Below are 27,419 nucleotides of genomic sequence, written 5' to 3'. Positions count from 1 at the left end.
AAAAAATATGTATACTGTGTATATATATATATATATATATATATATATATATATATATATATATATATATATATATATATATATATATATATATAGTCATTAGACACATATATGTATATATATTTAATATTTTTTCCAGCGCTATACAGCTTGAAAGCCGGTAATTCAATTACCGGCTTTTTCTTTCTCCTTCCTAAAACCCGACATGATTTGAGACATGGTTTACATACAGTAAACCACGTCTTCTCTCCATTTTTTTTGCAGATTCCACACTACTAATGTCAGTAGTGTGTATCTGCAAAATTTGGCCGTTCTAGCTCTTAAAATAAAGGGTTAAATGGCGGAAAAAATTGGCGTGGGCTCCCGCGCAATTTTCTCCGCCAGAGTAGTAAAGCCAGTGACTGAGGGCAGAGATTAATAGCCTGGAGAGGGTCCATGGTTATTGGCCCCCCCCCTGGCTACAAATATCTGCCCCCAGCCACCCCAGAAAAGGCACATCTGGAAGATGCGCCTATTCTGGCACTTGGCCACTCTCTTCCCATTCCCGTGTAGCGGTGGGATATGGGGTAATGAAGGGTTAATGCCACCTTGCTATTGTAAGGTGACATTAAGCCTAATTAATAATGGAGAGGCGTCAATTATGACACCTATCCATTATTAATCCAATTGTAGTAAAGGGTTAAATAAAACACAAACACATTACCGGTATTTAAAATTATTTTAATGAAATAAAAACAATGGTTGTTGGAGTATTTTATTCTACGCCCAATCCAGTCACTGAAGACCCTCGTTCTGTGAAAGAAAAAACATAATAAACCAACAATATACTTACCCTCCGCAGATCTGTAACGTCCAACGATGTAAATCCTTCTGAAGGGGTTAAAACATTTTGCAGCAAGGAGCTTTGCTAATGCAATGCTACTCCTCGCTGCAAAACCCCGGGGAATTAGTCTAAATATAGATCAATGATCTATATTTAGCTTCATTTGCGGTGAGGCGCCCTCTGCTGGCTGTTCCTAGATCGTGGGAACTTACCTAGAAAGCTCCCAGGCTTTCTAGGAAAGTTCCCACGATCTATGAACAGCCAGCAGAGGGCGCCTCACCGCAAATGAAGCTAAATATAGCTCATTGATCTATATTTAGACTCATTCCCCGGGGTTTTGCAGCGAGGAGTAGCATTGCATTAGCAAAGCTCCTTGCTGCAAAATGTTTTAACCCCTTCAGAAGGATTTACATCGTTGGACGTTACAGATCTGCGGAGGGTAAGTATATTGTTGGTTTATTATGTTTTTTCTTTCACAGAACGAGGGTCTTCAGTGACTGGATTGGGCGTAGAATAAAATACTCCAACAACCATTGTTTTTATTTCATTAAAATAATTTTAAATAATGTGTTTGTGTTTTATTTAACCCTTTACTACAATTGGATTAATAATGGATAGGTGTCATAATTGACGCCTCTCCATTATTAATTAGGCTTAATGTCACCTTACAGTAGCAAGGTGGCATTAACCCTTCATTACCCCATATCCCACCGCTACACGGGAATGGGAAGAGAGTGGCCAAGTGCCAGAATAGGCGCATCTTCCAGATGTGCCTTTTCTGGGGTGGCTGGGGGCAGATATTTGTAGCCGGGGGGGGGGGGGGGGGGGGGCCAATAACCATGGACCCTCTCCAGGCTATTAATATCTGCCCTCAGTCACTGGCTTTACTACTCTGGCGGAGAAAATTGCGCGGGAGCCCACGCCAATTTTTTCCGCCATTTAACCCTTTATTTTAAGAGCTAGAACGGCCAAATTTTGCAGATACACACTACTGACATTAGTAGTGTGGAATCTGCAAAAAAAATGGAGAGAAGACGTGGTTTACTGTATGTAAACCATGTCTCAAATCATGTCGGGTTTTAGGAAGGAGAAAGAAAAAGCCGGTAATTGAATTACCGGCTTTTTGCTATATCGCGGCTGTATGAAGTAAGAATATATATACATATATGTGTCTCACTTACATATATATATATATATGTATAGGTATATATACCTATACATATATATATATGTATAGGTATATATATATATACCTATTCTATGTGTACATATTTATTCTACCTATTCTAATGTCAGCTGTCAGTGTGATTTTACTGTACACCGCACTGAATTGCCGGCTTTTCTCTCTAACACCGCTGCGTATTCCTCGCAAGTCACACTGCTGGTCCGTGTGTAATCCGTATTTTTGGGGCTTCCATAGACTTTCATTGGCGTTGTATTTGCGCAATACGGTGACAAACGCAGCATGCTGCGATTTTCTACGGCCGTAGAAAGCCGTATAATACTGATCAGTTTAATTCGGCAGATAGGAGCAGGGGCATAGAGAGTAATTGTGCCGTATTTTTTGCGAGTTTTACGGACGTAGTTTCTGCGCTCTTACGTCCGTAAAACTCGCAAGTGTGAAGCCGGCCTAAGGCTCACACACCTTAGGCTATGGATTCTTTAGAACATAGAAGGTTCAAATGTTAGTTTTATGCTTTAATACAAAAAGATTCAGTGCTTACAGTAAAGAAAAAGGTATAAAAACATGATAAAAAGACATACAGGTATGCAAAACAGTATAAAATAAACAGGAGAAAACTTGTGAATATGGAATTGGTGGAACACATCAGCTTCCCAGGCTGCCCTCACATGTGTACAATTTTGAATGTATACAAGCCAAATTTATAGTCAACCTGGAGGTCAGATTGAGTTGATATTCTAAATTCTTGTTCTTGATTGGACCACGGCCGCACCCCCAATGAATATATTATTTCTCTGAGACTCTTCCTGTAAAGCTTCCTGCAGATAGTGTCAGACTGTACTTGACATCTCTCTTCCAAAGAGCTAGGAGGTGTCAAATGTTCCCTTTCTTGGTTCCCAGCACGACCCCCTGGTGAGATTTGGAGACAGAAGTCTGCTGTCTCAGGAAAATACATATTAACACCTGGGTGAGACCTGCAGCCTTCAGGACAGATGTTACATTATTACTATAGGTTATTATTAGAAGAGCGGTCCCTCCACGTTATATTCAAAGGAGCACATACGGCACCGTGCACGTCGGCATCCCTTCGAATTACAACATAGCATATAAGTTCCTGGTAAACACTCTGCATATGTCAATGACTTTAATAAACTATAATGCACTGAGTATCGTCATGGAGACCCAAAAAGGACCGCCCACTAGTCTCTAACAGGAACCATATTATAGAGGGATAGTATCAGTAGTACATGTGAGCTTCTCACACACCTCGAAGATAAGGAGAAGAGTGTGCATCCATAGAGCTTACTAAATGATTAAATTCCACTTCCATGGTTATCTAGTAATCGCACTCCACCATTCATCAAAGTCGTACATACACACTAATAATACCTAATTGAATCAAACTGATTCATCTAGCGAACTAGCAGAATAGACAGAGGACATGTCCACAGGGCATGTGGGCGGTCCTTTTTGGGTCTCCATGACGATACTCCGTGCATTATAGTTTATTAAAGTCATTGACATATGCAGAGTGTTTACCAGGAACTTATATGCTATGTTGTAATTCGAAGGGATGCCGACGTGCGCTGACCCGTATGTGCTCCTTTGAATATAACGTGGAGGGACCGCTCTTCTAATAATAAGTCATGTGCCGGTGGGCGTGCCTTTATGGTAACCATGACGACTTTTAATGCGGTTTAATATATGAGAAGTATGTATGCATGCAGTGAGTGTGCTTGAAATATATTGTTATGCTGTAGTTTGTAGAGGCTGCTGATAGGCGCGAGGTGTGCAGAGCCGTTTGTGATCGCCAGAGTATAATTCCCGGGGCCGCCCCTCTTGGATGTGTGACGGGACCATGTGACTGGTGGGCGTGTCTTGCTGGTTATCATGGCGGTGTCGCATGCATAGACTTGTGACGTGCAGCTGTGGGGCCGGTCGACATGTGCATTGCGCTCAGGGGCCGTCTGCACACTGTGATATGGGTGAGTCTCCAGATCGCCAGAGTATAACTCCCAGGGGCCGCTCCTCTTGGACGTGCGACGGGACCATGTGACTGGTGGGCGTGTCCTGCTGGTAACCATGGCGGCGTCGCATACATAGACTTGTGATGCGTGACTGTGGGGCTGGTTGACATGCGCATTGCGCTCAGGGGCCGTCTGCACGCCGAGATATGGGCGAGTCACCTGTGATATGGTTGGTTGATGTCCAGCTTTGAGAGTGAATCTGGATTGGTTCTGATACAGTGGGATAGACTTACGTCGGTATCTAGGATTGGGCCGACTGCAGGAGTATTGATTTGCTGGTGAGAGATTGTGAGTCACGGATTATGCTATTGGCTGGTTGCGCACATGAGTGCCTCTTTGAACATGATGATTGGTGCTGACTTGACAGGCAGTGCAGTTTGTTTGTTTTGATTCACTACATGTGCTGAGTATTATGATTGTGGATTGTATTTTGCATCATATGGGGCATTTGGGACATTGTGATAAGCTTTTTAATATGTATATTTCAATGTATGTTAATTTTTTATATTGGTAATATGATTATCAAACACTCTGTATGTAAATTGTATGGGTGGTCACAGACAAGGTGATTGGTGGGTGATTATCCACTTCCTATTTAAGGCCGTCTTCTTGATTATGTATGCTTGAAAAAGACCCTTGAGGTTGAAACGTTGCACTTTTGGCACAATAAAGGAAATATTTGCTTTCACCTGGATTGGATGCTGTCCTTCACTTCAACCTATGGTATGTATGGTTCCACTTGGATCCAGTGGAAGTAGGACGGGCATCTGCCTTTGTCAGTACTTCTATAAACAAACAACTTTGAAATCGACTCATCACAAATTTTCTCACGAATAGAGGGTCTGTATAGTTAACCATTTGGTATCGCCGCGTTCAGAATCACCCGATTGATCAATAAAAAAAAAGCATTAACCTGATCGCTAAACAGCGTAGCGAGAAAAACATTTGAAATTACGTTTTTTTGGTCGCCGCGACATTGCATTAAGATGCAATAACGGGCGATCAAAAGAACATATCTGCACCGAAATGGTATCATTAAAAACGCCAGCTCGGCACGCAAAAAATAAGCCCTCAACCGACCCCAGATAACGAAAAATGGAGAATCTATGGGTATTGGAAAATGGCGCAATATTTTTTTTTTTTTTTTAGCAAAGTTTGGAATTTTTTTTCACCACTTAGATAAAAAAATAACCTAGTCATGTTAGGTGTCTATGAACTCTGAATGACCTGGACAATCATAATGTCAGGTCAGTTTTAGCATTTAGTGAACCTAGCAATAAAGCCAATCAAAAAACGTGTGGGATTCAATCAAAACACGTGTGGGATTGCACTTTTTTTGCAATTTCACTGCACTTGAAATTTTTTTCCCGTTCTCTAGTACACGACATGCTAAAACCAATGATGTTGTTCAAAAGTACAACTTGTTTTGCAAAAAATAAGCCCTCACCTGGCGATATTGACGGAAAAATAAAAAAGTTATGGCTCTGGGAAGGAGGGGAGCGAAAAACGAACATGGAAAAGCAGAAAATCCCAAGGTCATGAAGGGGTTAAAGGATTCTACTGATTTTGAGATCTTTTTTTCCGTGACATATTGTAGTTCATGATAGTAGTAAAATGTTTGATATGACTTGCGTTTTATTTGGGGAAAAAACAAAACAGAAAATTAGTGAAAATTTGGAGTACTTTGCCATTTTCAAACTTTTGTTGCTCAAAATACTTAATAGCATTCCCACATGTCTACTTTACATCAGCACCATTTTTGAAAATAAATTTTGTTAGGAAGTTGGAAGGGTTAAACGTTGACCAGCCATTTCTCACTTTTCCAATTAAATTTACAAAGCTATTTTTTTTTTGGGACCACATCACATTTGAAGTGACTATGAGGGGCCTATGTGACAGAAAATACCCAATAATGAAACCATGATAAAAACTGCCCCTCTCAAGGTGCTCAAACACATTCAAGAGCATTTAATAACCCTTCAGTTGCTTCACAGGAACTGAAGCAATGTGGAAGAAAAAAATATAACATTTAACCTTTTTTTTCACGCAAAATTTACTTTAGGTCTAAACTTTTTTTATTTTCACAAGGATAACAAAATTTGTTGGCCAATTTCTCTGGAATATGCTGATACCCCATATGTGGGGGAAAACTACTGTTTGGGCTTTGAACTGGTGCTTTCGGACGGAAATGCGTGCATCGCTGACCCCCGTCAAGTGATCAGCAATGCGTCGGCATGACAACCAGAGGTCTATTGAAGATCTCTATGGTTGTTGATGCCGGATTGCTGTGAGCACCATCCTGTGGTCGGCACTCGTAGCAATGCAGCAATTCTACTAACATAGGAGCGATCTGAGCTTTGCTCTTATGTAGCAGAGGTGATCGAGTTGTGCCAGCTTCTATCCTCCCATAGAGGCTATTGAAGCATGGCAAAAGTTAAAAAAAAAAAAAGTTTTAAAAAATATGAAAGAATATAAGTTTAAATCACCCGCTCCTTTCGCCCCATTCAAAATAAAACAATTAAAAAAAAAAATCAAACCTACACATTTGGTATCGCGCGTCCAGAATCGCCCGATCTATCAATAAAAAAAAGATTAACCTGATCGCTAAACAGTGTAGCGATTTTGTTTCGCAAAAAATAAGCCCTCACATGCCTATATTGATGGAAAAATAGAAAAGTTATGGCTATGGGAAGAAGGGGAGCGAAAAAGGAAAAAAAAAACCTGGTCATGAAGGGGTTAAAAAAATTCTAACCCTAACACAACCCTAATCCCAAATGCAAAGAATGGATTTTTTTTTAAGAATTTTTTTTCTAACGAAGGGGATTTGACTTCCTATCACAGTGATTAAAATGAACCAATAGGAAAAATTCCCTATTGTTGTCAGGTATTGGCCAGCAGATGTCCATTATTTATTTTTCCAGGGTGGTGATGCAGAGCACCCAGGGACGGAACAGGAGGTACAGGGGCAGCTCGGGAAACCTAATTTCTCTCTTCTCTGATCTGTATATCCTGTCAAAAGAGAGAAATTATTTTAACAACGGGCACAAGTTTTAGTTTTTTTTTTTTTTTGAAATAGCCATTATTGATTGAATAATGGTGATGACTTGATCAGCGACCAGAAAATCTGGCCCTGATCATGCTCTCCAGGGTCTGTTACCCCAGTAGATTTTATGACTCTGGGGGACGCTATACCCTTATTCCCGATCACCGTTTTAAAATAGCATTGAGGGAATAAGGCCCTTAGTGGCCGTCATTGAAGTGCGTATGGGCGGTTGTAAAGGGGTGAAATAATCATGATGATGCTTAGTTTCTTACGCATATTCCTATTCATTTTTTAGATATGCAGCCACTGTCGCCACTTTCTGTCCATGAACGATACAACTCTCCTACTGCTGGCAGTGCTAAAAGGAGACTGTTTGGGGATGATGGGCCAAAGGAGTCACCAGTAGAAAGATTGCACACTACACCAGAGATTACCAGGATAAGAATTGTTCCCTGTCAGGCCTCAGAACAAATGTGCGTGTCTCCAGTTAAAACGCTGTGGTGTGGACAGAAGGTGAATATAACAGGTAATTGTTCACTGTCCTGCCAAAGGATTATTTTAGGTAATTTTTAAATGTCCACTATTTAACGTGTATATATATTTTGGATCATGACATTTATCAGGTGTTCAGAATGAATCTGGTCAACAGTCTTCACAGTCAGTAAATACCTATCCACAGTCACAAAGTGAAAATGGCATTCAGGTCCCCCTGACGGCACAGGCTTTGGTCAGCACTAAAAGTCAGCTCTTTAAATCCCAAGATGTCTGCTCCACATCTACTAACAAGCCCAAGAAAACAGGCTCTCTAGCTCTGTTCTTCAGGAAGGTATGGAGTTTTATTATTTTGTTTGATTGTAATGATTTTCTTTAGTGGTGTGACAGTCAGTTTCTACTTGTGCTGTAGGTGTACCATTTGGCCAGTGTTCGTCTGAGAGACTTGTGTTTGAAGCTTGATTTGTGTAATGATTTGCGACGCAAGATTTGGACCCTGTTTGAGTACTCACTGGTTCACTGCACAGATCTGATGAAAGACAGACACATTGATCAGCTTCTTTTATGTGCAGTTTACATTATGGCAAAGGTAAGACTTTACTGTTCATGATCTTCGAATTCCTGTTTTTTCCCCGATAAGATCATTTTTATTGAGAAAATTCATCAATACTAACTCTTGTTGTTTTTAAGTGAGACTTGCTTTTTTTTTACATGTCCTCGTATAGTAATAAACAATCTTATAAACACAAGGAAGCCTTATGCCAAGTATATAAGACAAGTATCTTTATTTAAACATATACATAAGCAAAAACTATAAAAAAAAAATGGGGGTGATGCAAATACAAAAATGTATAGCATCCAAAGGGTGTATGCTGATTCTATAAAGGATTGAATAATTTCATATATTATCATGGCTTTCTTATTATTACAGAACATTAGTCTAAAGAGGTTATTTGTAGAAGTGTCTGAGATCAATATGGATTAGTCTGTAAGGAGATGAGCCACATACACAAAAATAGAGTATGGTAGATATTAACCCCTTCCTGACCTTGGGATTTTCCGTTTTTCCGTGTTCATTTTTCTCTCTCCTCCTTCCCAGAGCCATAACTTTTTTATTTTTCCGTCAATATGGCCGCATGAGGGCTTGTTTTTTGTGGGACGAGTTGTACTTTTGAACAACATTGGTTTTATCATGTCGTGTACTAGAAAACGGGAAAAAAATTCCAAGTGCGGTGAAATTGCAAAAAAAGTGCAATCCCACACTTCTTTTTTGTTTGGCTTTTTTACTAGGTTCACTAAATGCTAAAACTGACCTGCATTGTGATTCTCCAGGTCATTACGAGTTCATAGACACCAAACATGTCTAGGTTCTCTTTTATCTAAGTGCTGAAGAAAAATTCCAAACTTTGCTAAAAACAAAAAAAAAAAATTGCGCCATTTTCCAATACTTGTAGCGTCTCCATTTTTCATGATCTGAGCGTTCCAAGCTGACGTTTTTATTGATACCACTTTTATGCAGATACGTTCTTTTGATCGCCCGTTATTGCATTTTAATGCAATGTTGCGGCGACCAAAAAAACAGAATTCTGGCGTTTTTAATTTTTTTCTCGCTATGCTGTTTAGCTATCAGGTTAATGCTCTTTTTTTATTGATTGGGCGATTCTGAACGCTGCGATACTAAATATGTGTAGGTTTGATTTTATTTTTTTGATTGTTTTATTTTGAATGGGGCAAAAGAGGGGTGATTTAAACTTTTTTATATTTTTTTATTTTCACTTTTTTTTTTTAACTTTTTTTAACTTTTTTTTTTTTTTTTAAACTTTTGCCATGCTTCAATAGCCTCCATGGGAGGCTAGAAGCTGGCACAACTCGATTGGCTCTGCTACATAGCAGCAATCATCAGATTGCTCCTATGTAGCTGAATTCCTGCATTGCTATGAGCGCCGACCACAGGGTGGCGCTCACAGCAATCCGGCATCAGCAACCATAGCAGTCTCAAGGACCTCTATGGTTACTATGGAGACACATCGCTGACTCCCGATCATGTGATGGGGGTCGGCGATGCGCTCATTTCCAGCCCGATGGCCGGAAGCGCCGGTTAAATGCTGCTGTCAGTGTTTGACAGTGGCATTTAACTAGTTAATAGCAGCGGGTGGATCGCGATTCCACCCGTCGCTATTGCGGGCATATGTCAGCCGTTCAAAAAAGCTGAAATGTCCCGGCTTTGATGCGGGCTCACCACCGGAGCTCACATCAAAGTGGGGGTTCTGACCTCGGACGTCCTATCCCGTCCGAGGTCATAAAGGGGTTGAGTCAATGTTGCTCTTGCATTAAATTTCTATGTATGGGAGGATGGGCTCCAGTGGTGAAGGTCTGTTAGGCCTCTTTCACACTTCCATCGTGCATTTCCATCACAATGCGTCGTTTTGTGAAAAAAAAAAAAAACACGCATCCTGCAAATTTGCCTGCAGGATGCGTTTGTTCCCCATAGATTTGTATTAGCGATGCATCACGATGCATGGCCACACGTTTAGTCCATCGCGCCCTGGATCCTGCGCAATTTGACGGCACGTCGTCTGGAAAAAACGTTCAATGAAGCGTTTTTTTTGTCAGCGTCGGAAAAACGTGCAACGACGCATCCTGCGGCATACGTTGTTGGATATAATGGCAGCCTATGGACGCAGGATGCGTTGTTACCTGTGAAAAGCAGGAATCCTGCGACGTATTGTGTTTTTCTATTCTGCGCATGCCTGGAAGGATTTTTTCTAGTCTGGGGAAATATTCTCCCTCTCCCGCTCCAGAAATTTATACCTATAAATTCAGGCACTTCCTCATTCGATTGATGCGTTGGATCCGGTTTTCTTTGTTTTCCTGACATCCGTCGATACATCACAACAACGCATTGTGACGGCCGCCGAATGACTGAAGTGTGAAAGAGGCCTTAGTATAATAGCCTGAGTAATGCACAATTTCGCTTCATTGGGGGACACAGGTAACCATGGGTGTATGCTGCTGTTGCTAGGAGGCTGACACTAGGCATAAAAGGAAAACTGCTCCTCCCCAGCAGTACACACCCACCAACAGGCACAAAGTACCTTAGTTTAAGCTTATTGTCTGTAGGAGGCAGACCTGGATCTGGATCCATTTTCTTTTTCAGGTTCCCTGTGTGTGTTTAATAACCTTTTTCCCTTTATCTTTCTTTTTCTTAGGGTAACAGGGTGCAATTTCTCACCCTGTTTTCCCGTACTTATGCGACCAAGAAAGCAGTATGGTGTCATCCACATTGCCCACTCTCGGGCCCGCAAGGCAGGATCTGATCCCCTGTCGCCTTTACAGGTGATTCCAGGTGGCCCATCCTTTGCCTTTTCCCTTCCCCCTTCTTGTAAGGGATTGACACTGTCTTCTGCACTTTCTGGATACGGTGCAGGAAGGAGGATCCCTATTCCAGTGACCCTCACCCACCCGAGGTCTCCTGATGTTATCCTCCATTGCTGCAGAGGGAATAGGACTTACCGCAGGTGTGTCTCCCTGCTTTCCCTCCACAGCGGCAGGCGTCATCCTTGGGAACACTGTCCCTTCATCGCAACAGTCGGCACAGCCGAGACCATTTCTCCTATGGCCGGGCTCGGTTCTTGTGGACACTCCCCCTCCCTTTGCTGTCTGCATCCCTTTCCGGGACACTTTAGCCACTCACCGTCGCGCGTTTAAATCGCGCCCCTTTTTTATCCAATAGGAGGCTTTGTCCTCTTCTTATCTATCTGTCCATGCCCCCTGCAGCGTGCACTTTTTCAGCCCGTTTTTTCCGCTCCTATCACAGAGCTTCTTCCTGGCTGTTCAGTCTCCCGATGTGTCAGCCAATCGGAGGGGGAATTTCTTTTTCAGCGGCCGGCAGATCTTGCTGGCTGTTCACGCCTCCGCCATGTCAGCCAATATGATGCTTGCTTTCTCTTTCACCGGCTGCCAGACTTCAGGGAGCAGTGACACAGCCAAGACTGCATCATCTTCTTACACCGCATATCACGGGGGACACAGCTATATCCTAAGCTCTCTGCAGATCTGCAGACGCTCTGCACATAGGGGACACAGCTTCCACAGTTCTTTCTGCTGGCATCGGGTAGGCTCTGTTATTTTTGTCTTGGCTCCTCCACAGAGTACCCCGAAGGCTCAACTTATGCCCAACCCTCGAGAGGCTTGTTTTTGCCCCTCTAAGCCCACTGTAATTAACTACGTGTGTGCCCTCTGCAAAAATAAGTGGCCTTCAGGTGAGCCCTTCCCTTTCTGCCTGTCTGCAGCCCCTCCACCATGTCTGCCCCACAGGAGCCCTCTAACTCACAGGATGAGAGCACTTCTCTCCCTCCGGAGTGGGCTGTTGCCTTGTCTGTCGGTGTCTGACCTGACAAGAGTTTCAAAATCCCTGGTTCAGGTACTGGAGCAACTTCCACGTTTGTCTACTGCCACCAATGCTCCAAACGCCTCTCACTGTGATTCGCATGCACCTGACCATGACCTTCACAGGGACAAGTCAAGTACAAAGCAAAGGAAGCGGACTCTTTCTAGTTCTTCCTCTAGTTATCAGGGTCCCTCTGCATCCTCCTGGATGCATTTCTCACCCCATGCCCCCTCCTTGGAGGCGGGTTTTGGGTCGGATGTGTATATTCCCAGTCTGAGTCGGAGTCCGATACGGACCAGACCACAAAGATGCATTATATGGTCAATAGCCTTATCTTAGCAATTACTCAAACTCTGAACCTAATGGACGACGAGTCACCTGTTCAGGAGCACTCTGTTTCCTTCAAACAGGTAAAACGTCCTTCACGGAATTTCCCTTTTCACAATTTGAAGCGATTATGTTTAAACACTGGGAACACCCTGAAAAACTAGATGTTATCTATTCTTTTAGCCCCGACATCGTTGGTAAATTGGCAGAATCCCCAAATGTGGATCTGCTGGTTTCTCGCCTGTCTTCCAAGTCTTGTTTCTACCAGACGGTGCATCTCTTAGTTATTCTACGGATAGACAGATTGAATCATTGGCCAAGTCATCCTTTGAAGTATCTGGGTTTCCCTCGTTCCTATCTTTGCCTTCAACTTGGTGGCAAAGTCTGTTTGCCTGGGCAAGAATGCTTTGTCAGGGTATTCTAGTGGCAGCTCCTCTGGATGAGATGGCAGATTTGGCAGATCAGATTGCCCATGCCGCCAAATATCTTTGCCACTTCCTTAGAAGCGGCTGGTTGTTTCACCAGCGCTACCAGCAACATCATTGCTTTACGCCGCATTCTCTGGCTGAAAGCGTGGAATACAGATCCGCCATCAAGAGTCCCTCACTAGTGTTGCCTTCCAAGGCTCTAGACTTTTTGGGTCCAAACTGGATCAAATTTTTCCCCGATGCTACCGGCGGAAAAAGCACTTTGCTTCCCCAGTCCAAATCTAAACGTCTTTTTAAAGGGAATCTGTCACAACAAAATTCGCCTATAAGCTAAGGCCACCGGCATCAGGGGCTTATCTATAGCATTCTGTAATGCTGTAGATAAACCCCCGATGTAATCTGAAAGATGAGAAAAAGTTAGATTATACTCACCCAGGGGCGGTCCTGCTGCGGTCCGGTCCGATGGGCGTTGCGGCCCGGTTCCAGCGCCGCCCATCTTCATACGATGACGTCTTCTTCTTGCCGCGGCTCCTGCGCAAGCGTACTTTATCTGCCCTGTTGAGAGCAGAGCAAAGTACTGCAGTGCACAGGCATCGGGACTCTCTGACCTTTCCTGCTGCCTGCGCACTGCAGTACTTTGCACTGCCCTCAATAGGGCAGATAAAGTACGCTTGCGCAGGAGCCGTGGCAAGAAGAAAAAACAACGTCATCGTATAACGATGGGAGGTCCTGGGACCGGACCGTGACGCCCATTGGACCTGACCACCCCTGGGTGAGTGTAATCTAACTTCTTTTTCTTATCTTTCAGGTTACATCGGGGGCTTATCTTCAGCATTACAGAATGCTGTAGATAAGCCCCTGATGCCGGTGGCCTTAGCTTATAGGCGAATTTTGGGGTGACAGATTCCTTTTAATAGGAAGAGGTCACTTCAATTTCATTACTTTCGGCCCTTCTCTGCTTCGGGGACTTCCGCCCAAGGGGAAAGGAGGAAGAAGCAGTCTTTCAAACTTGCCTTGGAAGGGTCGCTCTTCCAAGTCTTCAGGGTCCTGTGCCAACAGGTTCTTCTTGGCGTGACGGGTCACCCCTCCCGGGAATCGATCCAGGGTGGGAGACCGGCTTCTTCTGGGAAGTATGTTTGTCGGTGGTCGACGATGCCTGGGTCAGAGGGATGGTCACGACCGGTTACAATATCAACTTTTTTTCCCCCTCCCCTAGGAAGATGTTTCTTTCTGTCTCGTCCATCAACATCCATCTCAGGCCTGTGTCTTCCTTCCAAAGGAGAAGTTTTTACCCTTCGCCACGACAGCACCCACTATGAGAGAGGGACCCGCCCATAGGAACAGGAAACCTACAGAGATAAAAAGAGCGGCCCCCCTCTCCTCCTCAGTTGATTTCCTGTTCCTATCGGAAATCCTGGAACTCCTACATGGGGGGAGGTGGTCGGAGCACCTCCATGTTACCTGACCCATGCACCCGCCTGTGTGGTATCCGAGGGAACAGCAGGGGCTGCGGTGTCAGCGGCAGCGTCGGGGGAGGCACTGCACGCATCCTCCCCCCTCGTCTGAGCACCATCCGGCAGGTTCCGGGCGACAGAAGTCCGGCCTATGGAGGAGGTAGGTGTGGAGGATTATCCGCTCTCCAGCGGCGCTGCTGTGTGAGTGTGCACTAGGAGCGGCGGCGGAAGCATCGCGCGGGTAAGTCCGCGCTGATTCACTGAACCGGAAGTGGATGGGTACACTTCCGGTTCGCGGCAGGCGGCGTTCTAATGACCGCGCTTTTCATATACAGGCCGGGGCACAGCGCTAATCGCTCACTATGCTGTCCCCGGCACATAACGAGCTTCCACCAGCGGTGGATGACAGCGCTGACATGAGCAGTGCTAAATCTGCAAAGAAGAGTGATCGCTCCATGGCAGGAGCTGATACTCACAGGACTAAGACAAGAAGTAGAGATTCAGATCTACTTATTCCCCACACAGAATCTCCACCTCCAAGACCGGTATGGCGTTAGCTTCACTGGGTGAGTGTTTCATGGTCCTCTACCTATAAGCTGATCCCTTCCTTCTTTGCCTCTCCCCTTAGGCTAAAAAGACCAGTAAAACTAAGCACAAGCAATGTGCCCTATGTTTACAACCCCTGCCTGACACGTACCCCAAAAGGTTATGTCAGAACTGTATAAAGCAGACTTTGCAAGACGAGGAGGCTGTAACAACCACGAATATTAGGGCCATGATACGACAGGAGATCCAGTCTCTCGGATCAAAATCCTTAGAGAAACATGGAACTAAGCGCCTCTCTCCTGCCTCTAATACGGAGTCTGAAGAGGGCCTCATCCGGTCTTCCAATACTTCAGGATCATCTCCCAGCTCGTCTGAAGATGAAGGCGGAGCATGTTTTCCCGTAGAAAGTATAGACAACCTCGTAAGATCCGTCAGGAACACTATGGGGTGTCCAGACACGAGAGCTGTAAAATCTGCACAGGATATCATGTTTTCAGGTCTGGGTCATAAAAAAAGGCGAGTTTTTCCAGTTGTTTCTGCCATCAAAGACCTCGTAAAAAAAGAGTGGGATAAACAAGGAAAAGGGTTTCTCCCATCCTCTTCTAAGAGGCGTTACCCCTTCAGTGACGAGGAGCTAGCAGTATGGTCCAAGGTTCCGAAAGTAGATGCAGCAGTGGCATCCACCTCGAAACAATCATCTCTTCCTGTGGAGGATGCAGGGATCCTATTAGATCCTGTGGATCGCAAGACTGAAGCACTCCTGAAAAGATCCTGGGAGACAAATACAGGAGCCTTTAAGCCTGCCATATCTGGCACGTGCACTGCAAGGTCATTGCTGGTATGGGTAGACCAGCTGGAACAGCAGATAAAAGGAAAAATCGCAAGGGACAAAATCTTACAAGCAGTCCCTTTAATTAAAAGTGCTGCGGCATTTTTTGATGACGCTTCAGCGGATTCCCTAAGCTTGGCGGCAAGGTCTGCAGGACTTGTCAATGCGGCTCGTCGAGCTCTCTGGTTGAAGGGATGGAAGGGCGATGCACAATCTAAGTCCAGATTATGTACAATCCCATGTCAGGGTGAGTTCCTGTTTGGGAAGGTTCTTGACGAACTCCTTAACAAAGCAGGAGAAAGAAGGAAGGGATTCCCTAAACAGTTTCTTCCTTCTTATAGGAGAGCGTTTAGGAGACGGCCGTTCAACAGAAGGAGGCCGTATGAACCGCAGAGAGACTGTTGGGATTCGAAGGAAGCAAAACCGAAAGGTGCCTTATTCAGTAACCCCGAGACCTCTAGACGTGGTAGATACCATCAGTAGTATCCCAGTAGGGGGAAGACTGAAATTTTTCCATCAACAGTGGGAGCAGATATCTTCGAACCAATGGATCCTTAACATAATCAAAAGGGGCCTAAAATTGGAGTTCTTCAAATTACCATCAGATACTTTTGTAGTTACATCATTAAAAGCGCCGGAACAACGTAAAGCGCTTCAAATAGAAATTCTGAGCCTTTTGGCTAAGATTGTTCTCATAGAGGTACCAAAAAATCAGGAGAGGAAAGGATTCTATTCTTCTTTGTTTCTGATTCAGAAACCAGATGGTACTTTCCGTACTATAATAAATCTAAAGAGATTAAACTCCTATCTCCGTGATCATACCTTTAAAATGGAATCGATAAGATCAACTATTAAACTTTTGTTCCCTAGGTGCTTTATGGCGGGTCTAGATTTGAAAGATGCATACTACCATCTTCCCATCTGTGCAGAACACCAACAGTATCTCAGGGTAGCAGTACAGCTACAGGGCCGGATCCGTCACTTCCAATTCACAGCCATGCCGTTCGGCCTCTCCATGGCTCCTCGGATTTTCACAAAGGTTATGCTCGAGGTGATGGCTTATCTACGTCATCAAGATACATTAATTGTCCCTTATCTAGAGGACTTCCTGATAATTGGTAACTCCGCTTCACAATGTAAAGAACGTCTGACTAATGCCATTTCATCATTACAGGATTTGGGTTGGATTGTGAACTTCAAAAAGTCCAGACTACATCCAGAAACTCTTCAGTCCTTCCTAGGTCTAATCTTGGACTCTAAGTCAAAGATGTCTCTTGCCAGAGGACAAAAAATCAGTTATAATTTCAAAGGTGACTATGGCGAGGTCTAACCCTCGGATGTCCCTCAGAGACGCTATGTCTCTCTTGGGTTCACTGTCCCCTTGTATTCCTGCGGTTCAATGGGCCCAGTACCATACTAGAACCTTACAACATCAAATTCTGCAGGTTCAGTCGTATTGCCATGATCGTTTAAATACAAAGATGACCCTGTCTAAGGACGTACTTAGTTTTCTCCTTTGGTGGCTAGATAGAACACATTTGTCCAGGGGAGTCTCATGGTCAATAAAACCCTCAAAATTAGTCACTATTGACGCAGGTCCAGAAGGTTGGGGGGCCCATCTGAATCAAGATATAGCTCAAGGCTGCTGGAATTCTAATGAAATTCAGCAGTCCTCCAATTGGAAAGAATTAAGAGCAGTTTATTATGCGTTGAATTTGTTTCTTCCCCAGCCCCGAGGATCTCATATCAGAGTGCTATCGGACAACACGACGGTTGTCGCGTATTTAAATCATCAAGGAGGAACGCGATCAGGAAGTCTAATGTGTTCAGCGGCAAACATCTTCAACTTGGCAGAAAACAATTTTTTATCACTAACAGCTCTCCACATCAGAGGAGTAGAAAATTTAAAAGCCGACTTCCTAAGTCGCCACACACTCCGTCAAGGAGAGTGGACTCTCAATCCTCGGATATTCAAGAACATAGTGGACATATGGGGCCTGCCGCAAATAGATTTATTTGCAACCAAGAACAACAGACAGGTACCGATGTTTGCCTCCTTAAATCCAACAGACCATCCAGACATGATAGACTCACTCCAACATTCGTGGGAATACGATCTGGCTTATGCGTTCCCTCCAATGATGCTGATTCCTTTGGTCATCAAAAAGATAAGGGAAGATAAAGCGAGGGTGATATTGATAGCACCGTTTTGGCCAAAGAGGCCCTGGTTCTCATGTCTTTGAGCGATGTCAGTTTGCGATCCCTGGATTCTGCCAATGACCCCAGACCTACTATCTCGGGGTCCATTCTATCACCAGCAAGCCAAAAATCTTCACCTGACAGCGTGGAACTTGAAAGGCAGATACTAACGCTAAGGGGATTTTCTCAAAAACTTATTAACACACTGCTGCTAAGTAGAAAGAGGTCTACAACCCTAATATATAGCAGAGTATGGAAAAAATTCCTTACCTTCTATACAAAGCCCTTCTCTAGTAAGGTTCCTATTAAAGCTATCCTAGAGTTCCTACAAAAGGGACATGAGCTCGGTCTATCAGTTAATACCTTAAGAGTTCAGGTGTCTGCTTTAGGAGCCCTCTACAGTGCCAACATAGCGGGTGATAGATGGATAGCTAGATTTATTAGAGCATGTGAACGATCTACTCCGGTTCATGTCCCACGTCTACCACCTTGGGATTTGAATCTAGTTCTAGACGCCTTAACGGGTCCTCCCTTTGAGCCTTTAGATTCTATCTCTCTAAAAAATGTCACATACAAGGTAGCTTTACTGATAGCCTTAACGTCGGCCAGACGAGTAGGAGACATCCAAGCCCTCTCCATAGACCCTCCATTCCTAATGACATACCAGGACAGAGTGGTTCTCAAACCAGATCCATCATATCTCCCTAAAGTAGCGACAAAATATCATAGATCTCAGGAAATTTTCCTACCTTTCTTTTATAATTTACTAAATCCAGAGGAAGAGAAGCTACATATGTTGGACGTAAAAAGAGCAGTCCTAAGCTACATAGAGAGAACCCAGTCCTGCAGACAGAGTAGGGCTCTGTTTGTATCTTTTCAGGGTCACCGAAAAGGCTACGGTGTCACGAAAGCTACCTTGTCCCGTTGGATCAGGGAGGCTATCCATCTTGCATACTCGTCAAAAGGCAAAGATCCTCCAGACAGAGTGAAAGCACATTAAGCTCGGGCTGTGTCATCCTCGTGGGCGGAGAATAAAGACATCTCCATCGAACTTATATGTAAGGCCGCAACCTGGTCGTCGCCTTCGACTTTCTATAAACATTATAGACTTGATCTGTCTTCCACATCTGACTTGGCATTCGGGAGAGCCGTCCTTAGTACGGTAATCCCACCCAGGTGAAGGTTCTCTGAAAATCTCTCATAGTGGGTGCTGTCGTGGCGAAGGGTAAAAAGCCGGATTACTTACCGGTAATGCCCTTTTAATGAGCCACGACAGCACCCTGTCACTTCCCACCCTAGTTATATATATAATTTTTTATAAAAAATATTCCACGGGTGAATATAAATTAAATGATTTATGCAATAATGAGCGTATATGCTAATTGGACAATGGCGGTTCCTCTTGTACTCGGAAAAACAACTGAGGAGGAGAGGGGGGCCGCCCTTTTTATCTCTGTAGGTTTCCTGTTCCTATGGGCGAGTCCCTCTCTCATAGTGGGTGCTGTCGTGGCTCATTAAAAGGGCATTACCGGTAAGTAATCTGGCTTTTTTCCACCTTTCCCCTTGACTCAGTCGTAAACATTAAGGCAGAAGTGGTTCACGTAATCCTGATGCCTCCAGACTGGCCAAGACAGGCCTGGTACGCGAAGCTGGTGAACATGCTCATGGATGCTCCCTGGAGGCTTCCAGACCATACAGATCTTCTGTCGTAAAGCCCCCTCTTCCACCAGAGTTCAGTCTGAGTTTAACACCATGGCTGTTGAGGCGGCAGTTTTGTGGGAGGCTGGTTTTTCCCATCAGGTCATGCAGACCATGCTTGGGGCGAGAAAACCAGCAACCTCTGGTATCTACCACAGGTACTGGAAGGCCTTCTTCCGTTGGAGTGAGGACAAAAATTTGGTCCCTGTGTCCTTTTCCTTCCAACCTTGGTTTTCTACAAGCGGGCCTTGACTCTGGTCTATCACTCAGTACTCTTAATGGGCAAGTTTCTGCTCGGTCAATTCTTATCCAACGAAATCTGGCTTTTCGTTCCCAGGTGAAGACTTTTCTTCAAGGAGTCGCCCAACTGGCACCTCCTTATCGTCCTCTGATAGATCCATGGGATCTTAACCTTGTCCTTGGCGCACTCTAGCGCTCTTCTTTTGAGCCCATTCAAGACATTCCCTTTCCTCTCCTGCCATGGAAAGTTGCCATTATGTCCATCGGGAGAGTTTGAGTTACCAGCTTTATCCTGCCTCTCCGCGTTCCTGATTCTATATCAAAACAAGTTGGTTCTCAGACCTGTTCCTTCCTTCTTGCCTAAGGTGATTTCTTCAATTCACATTAATGAAGACATTGTCCTTCTTTCTCTGCCCCTCTCCAGTCTATCACCTGGAGAAGGCCCTCCACAAATTGGATCTAGTTAGAGCTATCCGAGTCTACCTTTCAAGGACTGCTTCCTTTTGCCACTGATGCCTTATATGTCATCTCTGAATGTCTTCGTAAATGGGGTCCCTGCTTTTAAGTCCACTATTGCCCATTGGATTCGTTCGGCAAATTGAAGGCATACCGCGTTCAGGATAAACTGCCTCCTCCGGGGGTGAAGGCTCACTCCACTCGGGCAGTGGAGGATTCCTGGGCAGTTCGTCACCAGGCCTCGGCTTTACAGATTTGAAAGGCCACAACCTGGTCATCTCTGCACACCTTCATGAGGATTTACAGGGTTCATACCCATGCCTCGTCTGATGCAGGCCTGGGAAGGAAGATTCTGCAAGCTGTGGTTACGCACTGGCCGGCCTAAGTCTGTTTTCTTTGCTTTTTTTTCTGATTCCCACCCTAGGGACTGCTTTGGGATGTCCACGGTTACCTGTGTCCATCAATGAAGCAATAAATAAAGAGGGATTTTTGGTACTCACAATAAAATCTTTCTTGGAGCCTTCATTGGGGGACACAGCACCCTTCCTAAATGTTGGCTCTTTTGGGCCTATGTGCCTTTGTTGTTGGATTGGTACATATGTTGAGTTTTGGTTGCTTCTCCTCCTACTGCTTTAACACCAACTGAGGTACTTTGTGGCTGTCGGTAGGTGTGTACTGCTGGGGAAGAGCGGTTTTAACTTTTTTATCTAGTGTCAGCCTCCTAGTGACAGCGGCATACACTCATGGTTACCTGTGTTCCCCAATGAAGGCTCCAAGAAAGATTTTACAGTGAGTAGCAAAAATTCCTCTTTGATTGCAGCAGTATACTTTTATATTTAACTAGCTATTGAACCCGTTCTACGCCCGGGTGGCGAGCATTTATATTGGTATATGGTCTCCATCATGGTATGTGCTGCTCCATCCTGCGTCCCCATCCTGTCATGTGCTGCTCCATCCTGCGTCCCCATCCTGTCATGCGCTGCTCCATCCTGCGTTCCCTTTCCTGTCATGCGCTGCTCCCATCCTGCGTCCCCATCCTGTCATGCGCTGCTCCCATCCTGCGTCCCCATCCTGTGATGCGCTGCTCCCATCCTGTGATGCGCTGCTCCCATTCTGCGTCCCCATCCTGTCATGTGCTGCTCCATCCTGCGTCCCCATCCTGTCATGTGCTGCTCCATCCTGCGTCCCCATCCTGTCATGCGCTGCTCCATCATGCGTCCCCATCCTGTCATGCGCTGCTGCATCCTGCGTCCCCATCCTTATGTGCTGCTCCATCATGCGTCCCCATCCTGTCATGCGCTGCTGCATCCTGCGTCCCCATCCTTATGTCCTGCTCCATCCTGCGTCCCCATACTGTTATGTGCTGCTGCATCCTGCGTCCCCATCCTTATGTGCTGCTCCATCCTGCGTCCCCATCCTTATGTGCTGCTCCATCCTGCGTCCCCATCCTTATGTGCTGCTCCATCCTGCGTCCCCATCCTTATGTGCTGCTCCATCCTGCGTCCCCATCCTTATGTCCTGCTCCATCCTGCGTCCCCATCCTTATGTCCTGCTCCATCCTGCGTCCCCATCCTTATGTCCTGCTCCATCCTGCGTCCCCATCCTTATGTGCTGCTCCATCCTGCGTCCCCATCCTTATGTGCTGCTCCATCCTGCGTCCCCATCCTTATGTGCTGTTCCATCCTGCGTCCCCATCCTTATGTGCTGCTGCATCCTGCGTCCCCATCCTTATGTGCTGCTCCATCCTGCGTCCCCATACTGCCTCTGACCCGCTCGGCGCCGAGTGCTGGAGGGCCTGAGCAGGCGGGGACACCGGCGCGCTGTGGGGGTCAGGTGCCGGTATCGCCGCCAGCTCAGGCCCCCCCAGCACTTACTATACTCACCTGTCCGGCGTTCCATCGCTGAGCGCCGCCATCTTCCCGGTCTCCTGGCCGTGACTGTTCAGTCAGAGGGCGGCGCCGGCGCGCATTAAGCGCGTCATCGCGCCCTCTGAACTGAAGGCCACAGACCGAAGACCGGGAAGATGGCGCCGCTCAGCGATGGAACGGGGACAGGTGAATATAGGCCGATACTCACCCTCCTGGCGGTCCCTGCTTCTGCGGTGGAGATCGCGGTGTGTGTTCAGTGTGAACGCACACCGCGATCTCCCGGGAGCGTCGCTCCGTGAGGCCCAGACTGCGCCGGCGCTTGCGCTTGCGCAGTCTATAGAGGCTTCGGACAGAGTGACGCTCCCAGCGTTATATTATAGATTATGCACTATGCTTATGCATTAAAGTTGATATAGGTAAAATACCTTTAAACATATAACAGCGCACTATGGTAAGATTTTTTAGCAGCACATCATGTCTCCCAGAACCCTCCAAGGAAGGCGCTAACGCGAAACGCGCGTTGGGGGCCCTGTTCTGCATTCTCAGGTTGTGTACTCTTCCTTTGCCTATCTGCCTCATATTGTGCTACTATTTTACCTTGTATGCCTACTCTTAGTGTAATTGTGCTGCTACTCCACATGATGTGTTGCTAAAATCTTTCCATGGTGTTACTATATGTTTAAAGGTATTTTACCTATATAAATTTTGACTGCAGCAGTATACTTTTAATTTCATTGTGCATTATGTTTATGCACTAAAGCACATTATTACATTTTTTGGATAAATCAACTTTATTGAAAGAACAATACAGAAATACATTCTTAAGAATAGACAAGAATATAACTTGGTCACGAACATGTAATAATATCAACATGCGAATTATAGTAAGTTTATGTTTAGTAACAAGAATTACAGCAAAGTTTGTAACGCCGTCTACTCATTAAGCTAGTTGCTAATGTCGTTACAATCAATAAAAAAGTTTATGAAACATCATGTCTCCCAGAACCCTCCTAACTTTGCTAACTCAGTGAGGCTGTGACCTCTGATACAGCTAGGGGCGCTGTTTGTTCTCCCCAGAATGTGCATGCAGACAGATGAAGTCCATAGGTGTGCATGAGAGTCACGAATCTCCGGTCCAGCTTTTCCAGGTGGCTGAAGGCCACAGGTTTGTGTGTGTTTAAAAACGCTGCAGTAAGGGGTATGGTTGTGTCAGGTGTCTGGCCAGGTCAGGCCAGGTGTACGTCAGTGTCAGTCTGGTGTGTGCTGGTCTGCAGAGTGCATGGAGGCCAGCAGAGTCAGCACCCAGGGCAGCTGAATAGCCTGGCACCCGCAGCGTACACAGAGATGCAAGTCGTCCATGGTACTGGTCTCGGATGTGGATAGTCCTGTGCCCGGAGGTGGATGTCCTGTACCCGAAAGAGGACTAGCATGTGCAACGATTGCAAACAGGTGGATATGGTGCCCAGCTGCTATCCGGAGGAAATCCTGAACTGTGTACGACTGTGTGAGTAAAGCGACTGTAAAGAGACTGTGATACAACGATGCAGGACACCCACCAGAACTAGTCAGAGGAAGGCTGGCATGTGTAGTGTCTGCAACATATGAGGCTGTGTGTATGGAGACGAATAGAGACTGTGAGATGGCGTGCGGTCGCCCAGGGAAACTGGACAAGGGAAGTCTGGCCTGTTTAGGGACCGCAAATCTAAAGCCATGTGATATGTATTGCTTTGAACTGGTGTAAGGCTACGTTCACATTTGCGTTGTGCGGCGCTGCGACGGCGACACAACGCAAATAAAAACGCACCAAAATGTACGCAAAAACGCTGCGTTTTGCGACGCATGCGTCCTTTTTTGCCGACATTTGGACGCAAGAAAAATGCAACTTGTTGCGTTTTCTGCGCCCGACGCTTGCGGCAAAAAAAACCGCATGCGTCGCACAACGCATGTCCATGCGTCCCCCATGTTAAATATAGGGGGCATAACGCATGCGTCGCCCGACGCAAACACGCAAAACGCTAATGTGAACGTAGCCTAAACTGGTCACTGATAATATCCACTGAAGTGGGGAAAGAGCCATGAAGGGGGGAAAGAGCCATGCATACCAGGACAGTATGGGGAGAGCCACACATACCAGAACAGGGATGAGGGGACAATGCATACCTGGCTTATACTATTCAATAAGCTTACCCAATTTTCCTTAGCAAAATTTAGGTGCCTCGGCTTATACTCGAGTATATTTGGCATCTAATTCTGGAGATTCCCTAAATACGATCCAAGGAGCCCAATTGTTGTAGATTTTATCAGGGGTTCCCGTTGCTTGACCATCATTTGTTCCATTCTATAGATGTTAAGTTCTGCAACTAATTTGGAACGTGAGGGAAATTTTCTCTTCTTCACACAGCCGAGAAATCAAGTTCCTGGCTGCAGTAAGGAAATGTCTAATAAGACCCTTCTTGTACTTGGATATTGTCAGATCACTTAAGGATAATAAAGCTAACTCCATTGAAGGTCGGATCTTGAGGATACTCTGTTATAGAGATCAAAAATTGCAGACCATAACTTCTTTATGGGTGGACAAGCCCATCAGATATAGGCATATGTGCCGCCTTTTAGACATCTCCAAAAGGTTTCTGGAGTCCTTGGAAACATGGAGTGAACAGCAGAGGGGCATCTATACCACCTTGACAAGACATTATAGCTCTTCTCCTGTGACACCGAACACAGCGATGACCGAAATGTAAATAGAAGTATCTTTGACCTCGCCTCGGGTGATAGAGGTTTTCCCAAGTCGCTCTCCCACTTTGAGAAAAATACTGGGAAATCGTGAAGGGAATTTGTCCTTCTTGATAGAGCTTATACAAAAGAGACTGTGTGGTCTGGAGGGCCCTCTGATACGTAGAGCGCCTCAAAGGGAGTTAGTGGTCTACTAATGTTAGTTTGTTTAGTTATTGTATTGATAAAGCTTTTCAATTGTTAGTAAAAGAACCAGGTCCCTGTGGATGGCTCCTCGCTTAAAAATATTTCTTGGAGAGACTTTATTCCATTTTGATTTACATAGTCATGTATAATAGGTCGAGTCTCTGTGTTTGTGCAAAAAGTTCACCCTACCCATCCCTGCCGTGAATGCTGGATTATCATAAACTTGGGTTAATGGTCCAGGTGATGTTGAGATTTGAAGACCACCGTTGCCTAGTTTGATAAATAGTATGATGTTCCGAGTAAGGAAAGGCAAAGAAGCACCTCTTCCCTCATCTCCGAAGGACCACATGAGAATCCCGACCGTTAAAGGGAACCTGTCACCCCCCTTAGGCGTTTGTAACTAAAAGAGCCACCTTGTGCAGCACAAATGCTGCATTCTGACAAGGTGGCTCTTTTAGTTATGATGCCTGCACCCGCTGAAATAAACGTTTATAAAAAGTGCCCCCTCATACCGTGAAATGTTCCCGGGGGCGGGTCTTTCCACCCCTAATCAGACGCAGCACAGACGTCACTCCGGACCTGTGCGTGCCGGGCGCCGCCTCCTCTTGCTGCATTATCGTCCCCGGCGACTGCACGTTAAGTTTTTTTTCCGGGCGTGCGCAGTTGCGCTGCCCTTCATACTTACAGCGCAGGCGCTGGGGACGATAATGCATGAAACATGAAAGGATGTCTCTTGTGCTATACACTTTCTCCCCGTCTATTTTTGATAAAAAGGATGTGTTTTTTTTTTCCATATTGATAGAAGCGATTTGAGTCGTTCTCTAAAGCAACGTGATTTCAGATCTATTATGGCAAGTAACTTTTGCATTGCTGTGGCGAGATCTGCGAGTGTATTGGCAGTGAGATCTTGTTTGTTTGATTTCTAATGTATGAATTTGTTTTCATAATTTGGCTATTTCAGCAATTCTCTTCCCCCTCAAAACGCCCTCCAGAGTTTCCCATTTAATAGAGGGACCTGTGTGATCCCCTTCATAATCTGCCATAAAATTGACTATCGTTTGTTCTACGTTGGAATTGCACAAGGAGTCCCGTAGTAAATTCTCATTCAGGCGCTAAGAGAAGCCTGATTTCACATTAGAGTTTAAAAGGATTAAAAAGTATATGGGAGCATGATCTGACCACAATATTGACCCCACATCAGCCTCCACTGGCAGATCTAGTAAGTTATGTGAAATGAAAAAATAATAAATTCTGCTATAGATGTGAATTTGTGAGTAGAAACTATAATCTTTGTAGTTAGGGTGGAGAGCCCTCCAGACATCCACCAGCCTGATGCCAACCATCTGTTTTCTTACTTGACTAATAACAGCCGAAGAATAAGAGGACTTACCCGAGGAAACGTCAATTGCAGGATTCATCGGTATGTTGAAGTCGACCCCGAGTATCACAGGAGAGCAGCCCGCAAACTCCCCAAGGCGCCTCTTGCACTCTGTTCCAAACTTCCATTGTCCTTGGTTTGGAAAATATACGTTAGTTATGACAAGTTTACGACCTCCCCACGAAAATGAATCTACCCTCCAACTAAAGAAACTTTTAAGATTTCAGGTATGAAGGATTTGTGAAAAGCTATCAAGACCCCTTTGGATTTGGAATATGGATTTGAGGTACCATTTTAGGATAGTATTTTGAAGTGCATTGTGGTGTTGCCCCCCACACTAAAAAGGGTCTCCTGAAGCATTAGCACTGAGACTTGTTGTTTATGGTTGGAAAATAGAACCTGTCTTCTCTTTTCTGGTATATTTAGCCCCCTTACATTAAGGGAGTAAAACTTAATTTTATCCATAATCTAAATACTTACCAGTGCTCCGGATTCCCGGGAATCTGCTCGAAGGAGAGATCTGTGGAGTTGAAATGTGGTTGGATAGGGTAGGGTATTGGGGAGAGAGGAAAAAATAGAAAAAGAATGAAAACCATGATGAAGAAAATTGAATTAGAGCGAGTGCTCCGTGTTGTCACTGACGTGGTTTATGGAACCACTGTGCCACGGACCGTGGAGAGCCTGGAGGGGCATGGCTAAGTGAACACCTGACTGTTCACTAGAGCCTCTGATGGTGAGGTTAGACTTGGCTCCCGATGAACGCCAGGTGCCACTCCAGGAAAGACCAACGGACACGCAGCTGCTGGACCCAGAGGGCAGACTGGAGGAAGCAGCTGGCAGAGTTTGATGTGAGCTGTCTGCTGCATTCTAATACAGAGTGCAGCAGGCAGTGTTTTTATTAGAGTGCAACAGGCAAGATCTGCAGTTGAGTGCAGCAGGAACTGGTATGCAACCTTGCAGAACTAAGACTGCGAAATAAGAAGGTTGCTCAGGCACCTCCCCAGTGGGGAGGAAGCAATATATACATAATGTTCCACAGCCATCGGCTGGGGAGGAAATCGCAAGTGCACCAGCTGGCCCTTTAAGAGGGCGGAAACGCACATGTGTGTGCCCTAAGAA

General features: G+C 45.3%; 1 protein-coding gene across 2 annotated transcripts in view; it reads left to right on the top strand.

Annotated features, from left to right (window-relative positions):
- Window positions 1-27,419, top strand: part of RBL1 (RB transcriptional corepressor like 1) — a 128,254-nt gene that overhangs the window by 66,522 nt on the left and 34,313 nt on the right. For both annotated transcript variants that reach the window (XM_069751931.1, XM_069751932.1), the window contains exons 15-17: window positions 7,372-7,602; window positions 7,700-7,902; window positions 7,981-8,157. In XM_069751931.1, coding sequence (XP_069608032.1) covers window positions 7,372-7,602; window positions 7,700-7,902; window positions 7,981-8,157 — 611 coding nt within the window. The remainder of the gene's footprint in view (window positions 1-7,371; window positions 7,603-7,699; window positions 7,903-7,980; window positions 8,158-27,419) is intronic.

Source organism: Ranitomeya imitator, chromosome 2, assembly GCF_032444005.1.
Source record: "Ranitomeya imitator isolate aRanImi1 chromosome 2, aRanImi1.pri, whole genome shotgun sequence".
In the NCBI taxonomy this organism is placed as follows: Eukaryota; Metazoa; Chordata; class Amphibia; order Anura; family Dendrobatidae; genus Ranitomeya; species Ranitomeya imitator.
Note: the sequence above shows the minus strand (reverse complement) of the source record. Positions and strands in the feature narration are given on the sequence as shown.